This window comes from Heterocephalus glaber, unplaced genomic scaffold (assembly GCF_053883595.1).
Source record: "Heterocephalus glaber isolate CG9 unplaced genomic scaffold, H.glaber_assembly_v1.0 deba00001497, whole genome shotgun sequence".
NCBI lineage: Eukaryota > Metazoa > Chordata > Mammalia > Rodentia > Bathyergidae > Heterocephalus > Heterocephalus glaber.
In genome coordinates, this window is record NW_028258320.1 from 6,468,799 (window position 1) to 6,485,189 (window position 16,391).

At 39.7% G+C, this 16,391-nt stretch overlaps 1 protein-coding gene across 1 annotated transcript in view; it reads left to right on the forward strand.

Moving 5' to 3' along the window:
• Cdc5l (cell division cycle 5 like) overlaps positions 1–16,391 on the forward strand; it is a 44,502-nt gene that overhangs the window by 448 nt on the left and 27,663 nt on the right. Inside the window, exons 2-9 of the mRNA XM_004846443.4 lie at positions 1,938–2,041; positions 3,434–3,595; positions 5,275–5,402; positions 6,924–7,023; positions 10,344–10,562; positions 12,878–13,022; positions 14,552–14,740; positions 15,911–16,059. Coding sequence (XP_004846500.1) covers positions 1,938–2,041; positions 3,434–3,595; positions 5,275–5,402; positions 6,924–7,023; positions 10,344–10,562; positions 12,878–13,022; positions 14,552–14,740; positions 15,911–16,059 — 1,196 coding nt within the window. The remainder of the gene's footprint in view (positions 1–1,937; positions 2,042–3,433; positions 3,596–5,274; positions 5,403–6,923; positions 7,024–10,343; positions 10,563–12,877; positions 13,023–14,551; positions 14,741–15,910; positions 16,060–16,391) is intronic.

The following is a 16,391-nucleotide window of genomic DNA, read 5'->3' on the forward strand; positions in this document are numbered from 1 at the left end:
GGAGGAGGTCCCAGGTGGTGTGGAGAGGAACATCCCTGGGAGTTGATTTTTCTGGGGGATGGACACGCCCCACCCACCAAGAAGTTGCTATAGGCACAGCTTTTTCCTTGAGTGCCTTGCAGAGGGGAAGCGGCTTGAGTGACAGCTTGGAAGAACTGGTTGATGTCTGAATCCGTCTGCTTACTGTTCGCAGTGCATAACCTCCCTGTCCTCCCGACAGATCCTGGAGCCTGTTTCTTTTTCACTCCGCCATTGCCTGGGCAGAGGCTACACAGGACAAACCGCTTACAGTAGTGTTTGCTTCTAAAAGTGCCTTGGACAATGCCATGGGGTAGCCGAAAGGAAGTAAATAAAAAGTAGATTTTAGTGCATTTGTATTGAGTGTGCTGAATTATTAGTTTCTGGGACCTATCTTATCTTTAGAAGCTCAGTCTTTTTACATCTTAGGCCTTTTTGGATTATCTTCTTATTGCTCGGCCTTCTTCTGATCATCCTTTAAACATAGTTCAGAAACATACCTTGAAATCTTTGCCCATTCACCTTGTAAAAGTTAGTTGTACCCCCAGTGGTCTAAGTTTCTTAATCTCTCAAAGGCTCAGTTCCTTTATTTTTCTAAAGGAGATAATACCTACCTCTTTTGAGGGATTACATGAGTTAATATGGTTGGAACAGAGTTGGTTGGGCACACAAGTAGGCTTTCAGTGAGTGCTGCTTGCTTTATTCCCTATCAGACAGCACTGCAAGAGGACCAAGTCTTGTACCGGTAGAGCCTAGGACAGTAACTGACATGAAGTAGGTTGCTTGGCAGATGTTTGGGAATGAATTTAGTAGCGTGGATACTGGCCGTGTGTACCTGGCTGCAGGTGTGTTGAAGCAGACTGGTACCATACTTCAACAGAGTTACAATTAAGGCTCTGAAAACTGCCTCAGCTTGCAGTGAGAGAGTCAGGCTATTGCAGCTGGAGGAGAGAGAACATTTGATGGAAAGACAGATGTACAGAATCAAGTAACAGGAGGATTCCTGTGCAATTGTTAAAGCCCTGCATTTATCTGTTTATTTATATTTCTGATAATGGGAGGAGGGTAGAATGGAGAGGCTCAACTACAGGCATGTAGCACAAGTCTAGTGTAAAAAAAGCCTAGAACTAAAATGCCCAAGTGCATTTATCTATGACTTCATCCTCCCAGTTGTGTGTGGCTTAGCTTGCCAGTTGGTCCTGGGATTGGTGCATTTCACCTTATTTGGGTACCCTGGTGAAATAGTATTTAGGTACTGGGGGAAGACTGGGAGAGCTGCCTAGTGGGGTGGGCAAGAGATATTTAATTTTTAGGTTAGACCTGAGATGTGGATTCTTGGGTCGTGGTGGGGGTTAAGGGCCTGCAGAAGAAATGCCCTGCACAACCAGAGTCCTGGGTTGCTGCTTGAGGCCTCCATGTATCCCATTTGATTCTGTTTCCTCAAGCACACAAGACCTGGTTCAAGGTATGTGTTCAGGAAGTGTGTTTTGAATGACTGTATAAATGAATGAGCTATACCTTTTTGAGGAGAATCATAGGTACATATTAGAGAATACTTTCTGTTAATCTCTATCGTGAAGTAGTGTTTCTCGGGCTGTTCCCGCTTCCATTTTATTGAAGGACGTATGTGTAAGGGAGGATTAGATACTCGTCTAAGAGATTTCTTTGTTTTACATTTTGCTGATTCTTGCTTCCTATTTATCATGATAGTCAACAAAGTTTTCATACTATTTTTTAGCACCTGTGTGTGTGTATGTTTGTGTATGTGTGTCTTTATCTATACACCAACCCTATCATGTGTGTGTATGTTTGTGTATGTGTGTCTTTATCTATACACCAACCCTATCAGAGTTAAATTTTATCTTTTCTCAGTTGGAATTTTGTGATTGACTATACTCTTTCTTTAATAATTCATTTAGGATGAAATTCTGAAAGCAGCAGTAATGAAATATGGGAAAAACCAGTGGTCTAGGATTGCCTCTCTGCTGCATAGGAAATCAGCAAAGCAGTGCAAAGCCAGATGGTATGTACCAGTTAATAAATGGAAAACAGAAGCAACCTTGATTATGAGGAGGGAAACCTCAGGACTTTAAACCCTCTTGAAGAAAGCAGGCATCATGATATAATGGGAAGTAGGGAGGGATTTAGACTCAGCTGTCACTTGCTTCCTGTGTTTCCCGAATTAGGGATAATAGTTCTTTGCTCTGGTGGAGGTGAGAGGCTCCATCTGAATGAGTTGATGTATGCTTTGTGAAGCATAACATCTTTCAGGGACAGATGGGCCCCAGTTTATAAATGGTTTGTGTTCCAAAAGTTTATAAATTTACTATTTTAATTAATTAATTAATTTTTTTTTGTACCGGGGATTGAACTCGGGACCTTGCGCTTCCAAAGCAGGGGGTGAAACCACTGAGCTAAATCCTCAGCCCTAAATTTGTTATTTTAGAACTTTTTCAAGCTCTGACTAGATTGGTTTAAATTTTAGGCATGCTTACAATATTGAAATTCCTTATAAAATTGAAATAACGTGTATTTGCTACCATAAAACATAGCATAAACCAACACTACCCCTATGGCGTCACTTTTTAAATCACAGGGTAGTGGACACATTAAACTATTTACATGTCTTCTTTACATGAGCAGTCTGGCCTCAGCCCAAACCCATCTCCTGCTAGGACATACTTTGGATTGTACAGGAGTGACCTAATTTCTTAGGCATCTAGATAGGAGAAAGGATCCATGTAGAGATTGGACTCTAAAAAGGAAGGTGGTTCTCAGCCTGAAGAAGTAGTTCTGATTTCTATGTTTCTGATGCTAAGCTCCCACTCGATGGTTATGAGGGCTTACCCACATCCTGTTTGCTAGCCTCTTATTCAGGTAAGTACTGGATGGAAAGACGGGTTGGGGTGACATTAGGAAAGACAGAGGATGCCACAGCAGTTTTATTTAAATTCAAAAACATACCAAATGAAGACTTACAATGCTGAAAAGCATTTAGTGTGAGTCTGATGTTTAAAGTAGTAAACCAAAGTGTTGTGAGGAGAAAGTATAGTACTATGAAAACTAGAAACCGTAAAAAAGAGGAGGTGGCATTGTCTTTTTCTAGGGCATTTCAAAGCCTCTAGTAAAGTATAAAATAAAACAAACAATTGAGAAGACCTATGATCATATTTCAGGCAAGTTACCTTTTTTAAGCATTGCTAATCTTGCATAATAGAAATTCATTGGCATGTAGGGAGATGGAGAATATTGACTGGCAGAAGTTTAGCCTCACAGTGAATATTCTGTTGTCAAAAAGGGCAGCTTTAGTAATTAAAGAATGAGAGCTGTGCTTCTCAGACAGTAGAGATCTGAGCATGTGTAAGCTGGATATCCTAGGTGACTGATGAGTGGATGAATTTGTATCTTTTGATAGGTATGAGTGGCTGGATCCAAGCATTAAGAAGACAGAATGGTCCAGAGAAGAGGAAGAAAAACTCTTGCACATGGCTAAGTTGATGCCAACTCAGTGGAGGACCATCTGTCCAATCATTGGAAGAACAGCGGCCCAGTGCTTGGAGCACTACGAATTTCTCCTGTAAGTGAATCTTCTAAAGCAGGTTTTCATAGACATATACGTTAATGACACTGGTCAAACATTTAGCATTTCCTGTCTTTAAACTTTGAATTACACTCTGACTGCAGATCACAACTATAACCCTCTTCAGCCAGAACAGTCTTTGCCCCTTGCCCCCTCACAGCAGTTAGGGATACTTCTTCAGAGGGAGGAGTATTGTGGATAGGTAAGTTAAATATCTTGTAGGCAGTTAGACAGGGCCAGCCTATAAGGAGCCAGCATGGAGGACAATTGAGCCAACATGGAGGACAGTCAAGACACATTCACTGAAGGCCAGCATTGTAAAAGAAGAGAAATAGCAGTGATTAATACTCTAAATATGTATCAGTCACCTGGGTGGGGCCAAGGTCTTAACCCACCTTTTTGAGGAAAGATCCCTGACCCACCCTTACTGAAAATCCTTGTATGCTTGCTATGTGACTTGCTTCCCCATTGGGTCCCCATTAATCAGTATTACCTAAGCGACTATACTTGTCATAATCTTATTGGTTATTCATGGTTTTGTCCACCTTGTGATTTCTTATTTGATCAATATTACTTAAGCAACTGTACTTGCAATCTTACTAGTTGACTATAGTTTTGTCCCATTTTGAGCCCACCGTACCTCATGGCTTTGTCCCATAAAACACCTTTGAGAAGCAGGGTCAGTGGGTAACCCATTTTCCAGTCCCGTTTGTCTCTTTTAGACAAAAGTTATCTTTCTCTCACTAAATCTTCCTACTCTTAAAAAAAATTAAAAAATCTTTTAATTACAGATGTAACTAAAACCAGAGGAGCTAAAGCTGTTGGATTCTATATTTCATATGTCATGTGGCTGATTAAAATTATGTCTTCTGTTATATATAACTTTTTTTTTGCAGTACTGGGGATTGAATGCAGGGCTTTTGCACTGAGTTACATCTTTATTTATTTAATTTTATTTTATCCCCTTCCCCTCCCTGGCTCTGCAGAGCGTGCTTGGGCTGAGTAAAGGAGGAAAAAGCAAGATGAAAGTACATCCTGTAGGATACAGGGTGGGCTACTATGAGGAAAGCCACAATAGCAAGCTCTTTGTGACATCTGTGTCGTTCTGATATAGGAGGAATAGATGTAACTCCCAACATGCTAGATGTCAGATACTCCGAGTTCATGTTCTCTGAAGTTGAAGAATGAATTCTAAGAAACATCGGAGGTTAAGGGTAGGAAAATTTATTGGGGAACAGGAATGGGGAATAAGAATAGCTCCTGAGAGTTAGAAGGGGTCCCACATAGGTTGTCCTATAAAAAATTTTAAAAAAAGAAAATTTTGGGAAAAAATAGTATAAGAAGAAATAAATTCATCCATAATCCACACTGTTGAGAATTAACTTTGAATATTTTGGTTCTTTACAAGTAGTGTTTTTATTTGTATGGCTGTATGGCATTTATGATTAAGGGACTGCTTGGATCATGTTTTGTACTGAGTGGAAGCACTTGGTGAAATTAGAATTTTAATACTATTCCAGATGATGCAATAGAAATTCCATTCAACCCTGCTACTTTGTTAATACTCATCTCTTGGGTTTTTTTTGGGAAAAAAAATGGCCGCAGCTAAGAAACTTGGTAATTCTGATAATAAATGGTGTGATACTGCGATTAACTCATCTGGGTTTTTTTAATAGGGACAGAACTGCCCAAAGAGACAATGAAGAGGAAACCACAGACGATCCACGAAAACTTAAACCTGGAGAAATAGATCCAAATCCAGAGACAAAGCCAGCACGCCCTGATCCGATTGATATGGATGAGGGTGAGCACACAAGGGTGCTTGAGAGCAATTGGTTTCTTTTTACCTGGACTGCTCAGGCCTCTTTCACACTTTTATTTGCTCTTTTTTGAACTCTGACATTTTCGAAACCCAGTTCTATTGCGATTGTTAAGTATCTCTCCAAATGTGTCCAGTTTTCTATTAGAGAATAGTTACCCTTTTTGGATTGTGATCTTTTGGTCTCATTTCTTTAGTTTAGATATAAATTAAGTAGTAGAATACTAGTGGGTAGGTTTCTGGAAGCGAAAGCTACTGTTTCTCATTCCTGTTCCATGAAGACAGGCTAGAAATCAGGATATTGGACCTTAGTCCTTTAACTTGGGGGCCATCATGTACTTTTTGTCTGAAGGCAGCACTGCAAGTTTGTGATGGAGGCTTATGATGATTCTGTGAGACATTGAAACAAGAGCCAGAGAAAGTAGATTGCAGACCCAGGTCTGTCCTTATTAGTGCTCTCACTTTAGTTGAGTTATACAGTGTGTCAGCTTTGATGTCTTTCCTGCCAGATGAAGAGTAGTATCTACTTTGCCTCACAGCGTTATTATAAGCTCTCAGCAAATTTTGCTGAGTTTTAAATTGTAAAATTTTAAGGTGGTAGTTCCCAAAGACAGACTGTGACACATCCATTTTTCCCTAGGGAATTTTTAAATACAGACTCCAGGGCTTCCCCAGGAGATATGGAGCAAGAATGCTTGTTGGCTGGGAAAGGGGAGGCTGTGAGGTGAGGACAGTGATCCTGGATTCTTGAGGGTGTTAGAAGTTCCCGTGTGATTTCATGGGACCTCCTTGTGTAGAGATTGATCCTAAGGCATCAGTAAAGACACTTATGATTCTCTTTTGGAGAGACATGAATGATGTGTTGGCACAGAAAAAGAGTTCTGAGGGGGAGAATGTAGCTGATGGAGACTAGTAATTCCTTCATAGTTTTTATAGGGTTTCACAATTGTACTGTGTCGGTTGACGTTAATGAGAGAGGTAATACAGCCTCCATTTCATGAGTACTTGCTAGATGCCTATGTATTTCATTTCACTTAGCTCTTCTCAACATCACTGAGAAGTGGAGATTGTTATCCCAAGTTTACAGGGGAGCGTGCTCAAAGAGCATAAAAAAGTGGCTAATAGGGGGCCAGGGATTTAGCTCAGTGGTTCCGCCACCTGCCTTGCAAGCGCAAGGTCCTGAGTTCAATCCCCAGTACCACCCCCCCCCCCCAAAAAAAGGCTAAGGTCAGATAGCTAGAAAGCATTGGATCTGTCTTTTTGTTTGTGTGTGTTTTTTTGGGGGGGTACCGGGGATCGAACTCGGGACCTTGTGCTTGTGAGGCAGGTGGCAGAACCACTGAGCTAAGTCCTTGGATCTGGTTTTTAATCTGTGTTTCTCTGACTTCAAAACCCACGGTATTTCCATTATGCTACACCATTTAATGAGTGTATTTCTCTCATTTTAAGCAGTGGGGTAACTCATGTACCTTGCTTATGTTGGAGAGGAACTTTTTATCTTTGCAGATGAACTTGAGATGCTTTCTGAAGCTAGAGCACGCCTGGCTAATACCCAGGGGAAGAAGGCCAAGAGGAAAGCAAGAGAGAAACAGCTGGAAGAAGCAAGGTACAGTTTTTCCTTCTGTGTTCAACAATTAGAGGATGCATCCTCTAATTTTAGCCCACTAAAATTGTGCGATTTGTCAGTGCTGTTTGGTGAATAAAAATCTCAATTGTCCAATTCCATTTTGCTTATATTCTTTAGCTTTTTTACTCTGAAAAAATCTTGTATTTTTTACTCCTAAACGTTTTGGAGTACTAGTTACAGAAAAAAGTAGATCTTCTAAAAAATTTTATAAGACATAGTAGGAGTAATGCATACCTTACTTACCCCATATGTTGAGTTTGTTCTTTTAGCATAGCAGAGCTTCATCTGTTGAGGCATCTTGGGGTTAAATGCCTGGAAGACACACAAGGTGTGACAACCAGTGAGTTACTTTTTGTTGTTAATATTGGGCAGGTGCTGGCTGTGTAATAGGAATCTATGCTGTACAGAGACGGCCTTAATGAGCCTTCAAACAAGTTTTAGGGTCTCATAGAAATCTTCATTTAAAAAGTGAGTGAATGCATACTAGGCATTGTCTTATACCCAGGATGTTTTCTGCTTTATTCTTCTTTCCTTTTGATTACACCATGGTTGGGGTAGCACTTCTAATAGCCCAGAGACCATTAGAGAAGTTAATAATGACACCATCTGAACTATCAGCTCATTAGCTTTTGGGATGCAGGCAGTGGGAAAAACCCCCAGCCTTCATGTCCCTGGCTGATGGAGAAGTGCTTCTTGACCTGATGTGTAGCATTGTGTTGGTGGTTTCCCCAGTGGTAGTGTTGAAATGCCAGGTCCTGGATGGAGATTCTTTCATGTCTGAGGGTGCTTGTTGGCATACTGGCCAATCCTCAGCTGGGAGTGGTTAACTTTTTTTGTTTGTTTGTTTTTTGGTACCAGGGATCAAACTCAGGACCTAGGTTTTACAAGGCAGGAGGAAGTGGTTAACTTTTGATGGGAAGGTGATGGCCTACCAGAGCAAACACAAACCAGGATGAGGTGCTAAGTTTCTACCCAGTCTTAGCCACTTTTCAGTTCTATCTGGGTTAAGTAATTCTTTCATTTTTACCCAGAGCTGTTTGGGGATTCAATTTTTAGAGTCCTTTAACCATGTGGATGGGCTTAGGGCTTTAGCAGATGCATTTGTGAAAAATCTCCCAATTTTGGCCAGCATTGATTGCTTTAAATACATTTTTGCAGATTTTAATTTACCTTAACATTTCTTTTTTTTTGGTACTGGGGATCGAACTTGGGTCCTTGCGCTTGCAGGGCAGGTGGTAGAACCACTGAACTAAATTCCCAGCCCACCTTAACATTTCTTGTAGATTTTTTTGTGTAGTCTACACATCTTTGTAAGTTTTATATGTTTTGTGACTTGTTTTCTTCCCCTTCATATTCTGATAACTTTTCTTATTCAGTTATTAAAATTATAGCATCAAACAAACAAACAACAAAAAGAAAATTATAGGATCATAGGAAACTACAAAGAAAGAAGGGAGAAGTAAATGGGATTCTACCCCACAGTGATTATCATTGTTAAAAATTCATGGATGGGTACATATGTGTATAATTTTTATATGTTACTCTAACATGTGAACTTTGAACATTTTTACAGAGCCCTGTGTCTTGGGCCTCCTTCAGAATAGATTTCCAGCCTTTTTAAAGGTTATATAGATGGCTGTATAATATCTTTCAGCTGTGTTACGAATTATCTTATCAATGAATGTTTAGTTTGTGTCCAGTTACCCAGCATTAGAGCAGGGCTTGGTGAACAGTCTTCAAGTTCAGTCTTCACTCATGTTGTGATTTATTTCCTCAGGGTAAAGGCTAAGGAATGAAATTTCTGGCTTAAAAAAACTTGAGGAACTTCAGCCTTTTTTTTTTTTTTTGATACTGGGGATCGAACTTGGGTCCTTGCGCTTGTGCAGCAGGCGGCGAAACCAGTGAGCTAAATCCCTGGCCCTTCAGCCTTTTAATGTATAACGTGTAAGCTTCTCTTTGGAGAAAGCTATCCTCTTGTGGGAGACTGCCCACATTTTCCACCTTTGCCAGTAAAAGAATACAAAAGAGTGATAATTAAAAATGCACAAATGGTACTTGGTAATTAAATTGTGATTTAAAAATTATCAGTTAAATAAAACTTTTATTGTTTTTATTTTGTAATTTTAATTATTTGCTTCTTTTTCTTTTTTTTTTTTTCCCCAGTCCTGGGGATCGAACTCAGAACCTTGCGCGGTGCCACTGAGCTAAATCCCTGGCCCTCTATTTTTTTTTTAAATTGTGATACTGGGGATTGAACCCAAGGCCTCCTGAATGATAGGCAAACATTCTATCACCGAGCTACACCCTGCCCTTTTTATTTTTTTGAGACAGGGTCTTGGTAAGTTGCCTGGGTTGGCTTTGAACTTGTGATCCTCTCGTCTCAGCCTCCCTCCTAGCTGTGATTACAATCATGTGCCACTGTGTCTGGCTATAGTTTTCTTTTATGAACTGTTTATTTTCCTTTGGAGTTCTTTTTTTCCCCATGGAGTGAATTTTTAAAAAATTTGGCATACTTGGCATTGATTTTTTTTTTTTTTTTGGTACTGGGAATCAAACTTGGGACCTTGCGCTTGCAAAGCAGGCAGCGGAACCACTGAGCTAAATCCCCGGCCCAAAAGTTTTTTTTTTTTTTTCTTTTCGTACTGGGGATCGAACTTGGGTCCTTGTGCTTGTGAGGCAGGCGGGGGAACCACTGAGCCAAATCCCTGGCCTTTTGGCATAGATTCTTTAATGACAACATTTGTAATAGGGGTGGGGATTTAGCTCAGTGGTTCCGGCGCCTGCTTCGCAAGCGCAAGGTCCTGAGTTCGATCCCCAGTACCAAAAAAAAAAACAACACACAACATTTGTAATATTGCAAAAAGTTTTTCTTGTTATTTGCCTTTTCATTTCATTATTTTTTATTTTATTTTATTTTTTATTTTTTGGTACGGGGAATTGAACTTGGGTCCTTGCGCTAATTTCATTATTTTTTGTAGTGCTTTAGTTATAAAATTTAAATCTCAAGGCTGTTGATCTTTTCCTTTGCCATGTATTTAATTTGTATTCAAGAAGTACAATCTCATCCAGAAATAAGACACAAATTTAGTTATAGTTCCTCCTGGTTTTTCATTTTGCTTTATTGTGTGTATTTGTGTGCCTTTAAATGAAAACTAGAATTCATTTTGATAAATAGTGTGAAGAAGGGTTTATATTTCTTTCCAGTATATACCCAGATAGTTCTTTTAACTGGCATGATCCCTCCATGCCCCGTGGGAATGATTTTCAAGGTGATGATGCATTCATTTTCTTTTCTTCAGGCGTCTTGCTGCCCTCCAAAAACGAAGAGAACTTCGAGCAGCTGGCATAGAAATTCAAAAGAAAAGAAAAAAGAAGAGAGGAGTTGATTATAATGCTGAAATCCCATTTGAAAAGAAGCCTGCCCTTGGTTTTTATGACACCTCTGAGGAAAACTACCAGGCCCTGGATGCAGATTTCAGGAAATTAAGGCAGCAGGACCTCGATGGAGAGCTGAGATCGTAAGTTGGCCTTTCTGACTTTGGAAATGGATAGGCATGGAACGGATCCTGTGAAGGGTCGAGTATTGCCTTTGTCAGAGCCAGATTTTTATTATTCAGCTGAACATGGCTTGTTCACATTTTCTTTTGTTTAATGGGTTCACCTTCCTGAGAACGCATGACCCTGGGTGCCGTGTTTTTAGCACCTGGTCCTGTGTACGGCTCCAGAACAGTCTTGTGGGCATTTTGTTCCCTGAAGCACATCTTCACATTCCAGTACATCTCAGAACAAGTTGGTGATTCTGAGGAAGTCTGTCAAAATCTAATCTGGTTCTTTGTGGGTTTTTTAGTGAAAAATTTTATCTTGTTTTTATTTAAATGAAATTAAACGAAAAATTCTTTAATGTTTTTACTTGATGAGGAAAAGTAGGTATATTTATGAATGTTAATGTCTGAGAGTCCAGAGGATTTTGCTATTTTTAGAGATTTTTAGTTTCTTTAAATCTTATATTTACATATTATGTGGAGAACATGTTATGGTTGCTAAGAAATATTTTTAGTTTGCTTCTGTGTTGACCTTCCATTTATGTTGATACCAGTTACTGCATAGGTTTCAGCTACTATGTAAAACAGCATTTTCTTGAAATATACACCATTGCATTTATTTCTCAAATTAGGTCCTTTCTTTAGGTAAGCTCTAGAAATAGAGATTAAAAAGGAAAACTGTACTGTGAAATGCTTACATTTTAAAAAGTTCAGCAGGGGATTTAGCTCAGTGGTTCCCGTGTCTGCCTTGCAAGCACAAGGTCTGGAGTTCAATCCCCGGTACCAAAAAAAAAAAAAGTTTATATAGTGAAAGACATGTCACCATTAATCCTCAGTGTACTCCTCTTGCTTCGAACACACTTACCCCATTGTTCTTACCACTTTCTGAAGCAGTTCTAGAAGTCCTCTTTTGTGAATGTCTTTATGAGGTATGATCAAAAATAAGGTTAAAAAATTAACGTGAACACATCTGTGGAGTGCCATCCAAGGGAAAGATAGGCTTGTAAAAACATTTTGCCATGTCTTCATGCACTGTGTTCACTGGCTCTGGCACTGTGCAACTTCTGGGTCTTACCGAAAGTCAAAATGACCATGAAAGGTAAAAGTTTTGAATCATTTCATGGCATAGAACCAGCCATGGCAGTACCACCCACTAAAGACACTCAGGAAAGAGGACTTCAGAACTGCTGCAGAAGTGGGATAGTGTACAAGAACAGTGAGATAAGTCTGTTTGAAGCAAGGGGCAGGATTGAGGGCAATGTGTTGCTTACTATAGTAGATTTTTAAATTTAAACATTCACACACCCCTCCCCCCGCATACGAGGGATCAAACTCAGGACCTTGTACTTGGGAGGAAGGGGTGGTACCACTGAGCTAAATCCCTGGGCTTCATTCACTATTTTTCAATCACACTTTGTAATTATTTGGAAAGACTAGACAAGATGAGGGAAAGGAAGATAGGGAGAAGGGGAAAAGGTTTTGCTAGAGCTTTGAAAGACTGCCTTTAGCTTTCCTAACAACTGTTGGGTATCATTTGTCAGTACTAAACACCTTCAAAAAGTCTTGTGAATATTAAAAGACCTAACAATTTAATGACCGTTTCAAGGATAAATTTTTTTTTTTTTTTTTTTTTTGGTCCCGGGTACCGAACTCGGGTCCTTGAGCTTGTGCAGCAGGCAGCGAAACCACTGAGCTAAATCCCCAGCCCTCAAGGAGAAATTTAAAAGGTCACAGTGTGTTTTAGTTCCATCTCCTTCATGTATTTGTTTCTTCTCTGGCATACTCATCTTCAACCTTTCCCTATGTGCAAACACATTTCTATATGAATATATAATCACAATGTAGGTAGGAGCTGTTTTATGTTTTTCTTTTGACATTATATGCAATGTTTTGTTTATCATAACCTCTATATGATTTAACTTTTGTACCTACATTGGTACAAAATGTAGGTACATTTAATAATGTTCTCTTTATTAATGCTATTGCTATTCTAAGCTTGTATTCTTAAATATAGTAGGTAAGTAATGCTATGGTAAACAGCTTAATATATGCTGTTTCTGTCTTTTAAAACTTATTTTGTTAGAAATGGGTTTATTTGTTCAGGTGTATTTTAATTTGTTTTTTTTTTCGTACTGGGAATTGAACTCAGGACCTTGCTCTTGCTGGGTAGACTCGGTGCCACATCACTGAGCTATATCTCCGGTCCCTAAGGTGTATTTTAATATAGACTTTTAGTGTTGTTGTCTGTGTGTGACTTCAAAATCTTTTCTTCTCTTCCTTGCCCATGACAGTGAAAAAGAAGGAAGAGACAGAAAAAAAGATAAACAGCATTTGAAACGGAAAAAGGAATCTGATTTACCATCAGCTATTCTCCAAACTAGTGGTGTTTCTGAATTTACTAAAAAGAGAAGCAAACTAGTACTTCCTGCTCCTCAGGTAATCTGATAAAAGCAGTTCCTTTTATTGTTTGTATTTATTGTTTATTGTTATTTATTTCCTGTTTATTGTTTATGCTTATCTCATTTATTTAGCAAGTTTGTGAAGTGCCATGATCAGGCTTGTGCTGTGTAACTTTAAGAAATGCACACATGAATATAATTTGTGATACAGTATGGAAAATATATAGCCACTTCTCTGTATGAGTGATTATATCAGGTCTTACACTGCCCACGATCATGTGGTAAGTCACTGTCAGCACTCAGCGATTTGTCAGCAGGTTCAGCTCCTGCCCTCTTGTAGCTGACCAGGATAGGTATGATTGGCTCTGTGGACTTTCATGGCTCTCTTTTAGGGAACGCTTTGTTGTGTCATACTTTTCTTTTTGAGATAACAGCTGTAAAAAATCACTGTGAGAGTTGTGGAGACTAGAAATGCAAACATTACCTCATTCAACTTAGTACAGACTGTAGTCCTTTGAGTTAAAGTTGGTCAGAAACATGGAAACTTTTTTTTTTAATTTTTTTTTTGGTACCAGGGTTCAAACTCGGGTCCCTGCGCTTGCGCAGCAGGTGGTGAAACCACTGAGCTAAATCCTCGGCCCCAGAAACATGGAAACTTTGAGTCCCCTCTTGTTTTTTTTTGGTACCAGAGATCAAACTTAGGTCCTTGCGCTTGCAAGGCAAGTGGTGGAACCACTGAGCTAAATCCCGGCCCAAGTCCCCTCTTGTTTTGAGGAGTTCAGTGTGGTAGGCCTGGTCAGGTAGTGCAGTGAGGAGAGGGCTGAGGAGACTGGCAGAGCTGCTTTCCACAGGTGGATGCATTGGTTGCATCCCCTCGAGATATGTGGGTGAGCGGAAATTAATGTAGTCATAGGCTGCACTTCTAGTAATGATATTTCTTGATTGAATTTTTTTATGGTTTTCTTTTCTTTTCTTTTTTTTTTTAATGCTGGGGATTGAACTTAGGGCCTTTTTTAACTTTTTATTTTGAGACAGGGTCTTGTTAAGTTGCTGAATTGCCCAGGCTATGCTCAAACTTGCAGTCCTCCTGCCTCAGTCTTCCACAGTGCTGGGTTTACATGCCTGGATGTGATTTTTTTCTTTCTTAATACTTAGGATATTTATTTTGTTAAATTACTAAGGTAACAGCAGATTTTCTTAGGGATCTTGTGGCTCGGTGTACTCTAGAGTGAGTGATGTTTTAATTTGTTTTCACTCTTCCCATATTGATAGTTTTGTGCAAATTACTATTTTATGTCTTCTGTATTTTAATGTGTTGGTTTGAAATGATTTCAGTATGAAATATAGCCATTTTAGCTTGAGTTTACATCATATATGAATTCTTTTTCCATATTATGTAGGAGAGGCTTTTTGAAATTTTATTGTGGAAATTTTCAGAGCCTTAGAAAGTGAACCCTGTGTACCCATCACGCTGGTTCAGGGACTCATCTTTTTGGAATATGCTAATTTGAAGCTGTGTTGGTTCTCAACTAAAGTAGTGCTTACTATGATCATTGTCTCTTTTAGATTTCAGATGCAGAACTCCAGGAAGTGGTAAAAGTGGGCCAAGCAAGTGAAATTGCCCGGCAGACTGCCGAGGAGTCTGGCATCACAAACTCTGCTTCCAGTACGCTCCTTTCTGAGTACAACGTCACCAACAGCAGCATTGCCCTTAGAACACCACGGACTCCAGCTTCCCAGGACAGAATCCTGCAGGTGTGGCATCACATATGGTGGTAGAGAGACCTTTCACTGTATTATCCTTCAAGGTGTCACGAAGGAGAACAGACTGGCTTGGCTATATTTTTTTTTTTTGGTCCCAGGGATCGAACTCAGGACCTTGTGCTTGCGAGGCAGGCGGCAGAACTACTGAGCTAAATCCCCAGCCCTTGGCTGTATTTTTTTTAGGGCCACCAATGTCAAACTGAATCCAGGCTGCTCAGCTCCTAGAGCGTTTCTGTAGTAGAGAAGCCAAATCAGCAGATTCGGTAATTAAGTGGTTCATTTCTGAGTGTATTAGTTTGTAACATTTTGAAGTCAGCTTTTCTGTTGGCAGTAGCCTTTTGTACTTGTTGGGAAAGCAATAGTGTCACATAGCTTAGTGATCCTGGAAAGAAGTCAGCACGTGTAGTCAGCAATTTCTCAGACTTCCTCACATTTCTGTCCTTGGCCTGACACAGTGTGGTGGTAGTGCACTTCCTGCATCTCCCTCCCTCCAGGTGGGTGTGAGCAGCTCCGTGCTCCCTCCCTGTGTGCTGGGGGTTGTGTAACCCTGCAAAACGCCATGGAGGAGTTGAGGAGTTGACACCCTTATGTCTCATTTCCTGCTGATAGAAAGAGATGACACTCTCTTGGTTTGGTTAATTTATCTATGCCTTGCCTATCTCCTCTTTGGCAGAGAGAAATGTTTTGCCTCCTACTTCTTTCAGTAGTGCTGTTTGAAAATGTTTGCAGTGTGATTATTGACACTTGATAGTTTTAAGCAAAATAAAAAAGCTGTTTTTATTTTGGTAACAAATTACATCATTGGATAACGTAATGATCATTTAAGAGAAATTGTATTGTTTTTAGGGCAACCCCTCATCTCACATTAGGGATTGAATCCAGGGCCTTGCACATGCTAGGCAAGCATTCTCCCACTGAACTGCATCCCTACTCCTTTTAAAAAGTTGGATCTTGAGACATATCCTATCAGAAATGTTAGGTTGAGAAAGAATGAATGTATTAAAAGCTGCCATGGCCCAGTACTCATTTTCTCTTGGTTTTCATGAGAAAATGTGAAGAATGCTCCCTGCTTCAGGATTTGTATAATAGGACTGGGAGAGGAGATTTCTAGTAATCTGTCTGAAATTGCTAAACATAACTCTTTGCCTTCTTGATTATCAGGAAGCCCAGAACCTCATGGCCTTGACCAATGTGGACACCCCGTTAAAAGGAGGACTCAACACACCCCTGCATGAGAGCGACTTCTCAGGTGTGACTCCACAGCGGCAAGTTGTTCAGACCCCAAATACAGTTCTCTCTACCCCATTCAGGTATTGTAAAAATAAACGTGCTTTATGTTTTAGAAAAATGTGAATTCAAGGACTTGGACACAGCATGTTTGAACATTCAGAAAAGTTGAAAGAATGGTAGTGAACATTCATCTACCCATGATTGTTAACAGTACTGTGTTCATGTTATCACTTATCCACCCATCATCTTATTTTTTAAGGCACTTCAGAGGATTAGCAGATACCAATTTTCATGCCTAAACATTCTACATGCATATCATTAACTAGAGCTTAGTATTTATTTGCATTTCTTTTGTTTTTTAAGCTGCTGTTTTTTAAAAAGAATCTTTAAGATATAAATGTTACAGAAGCAC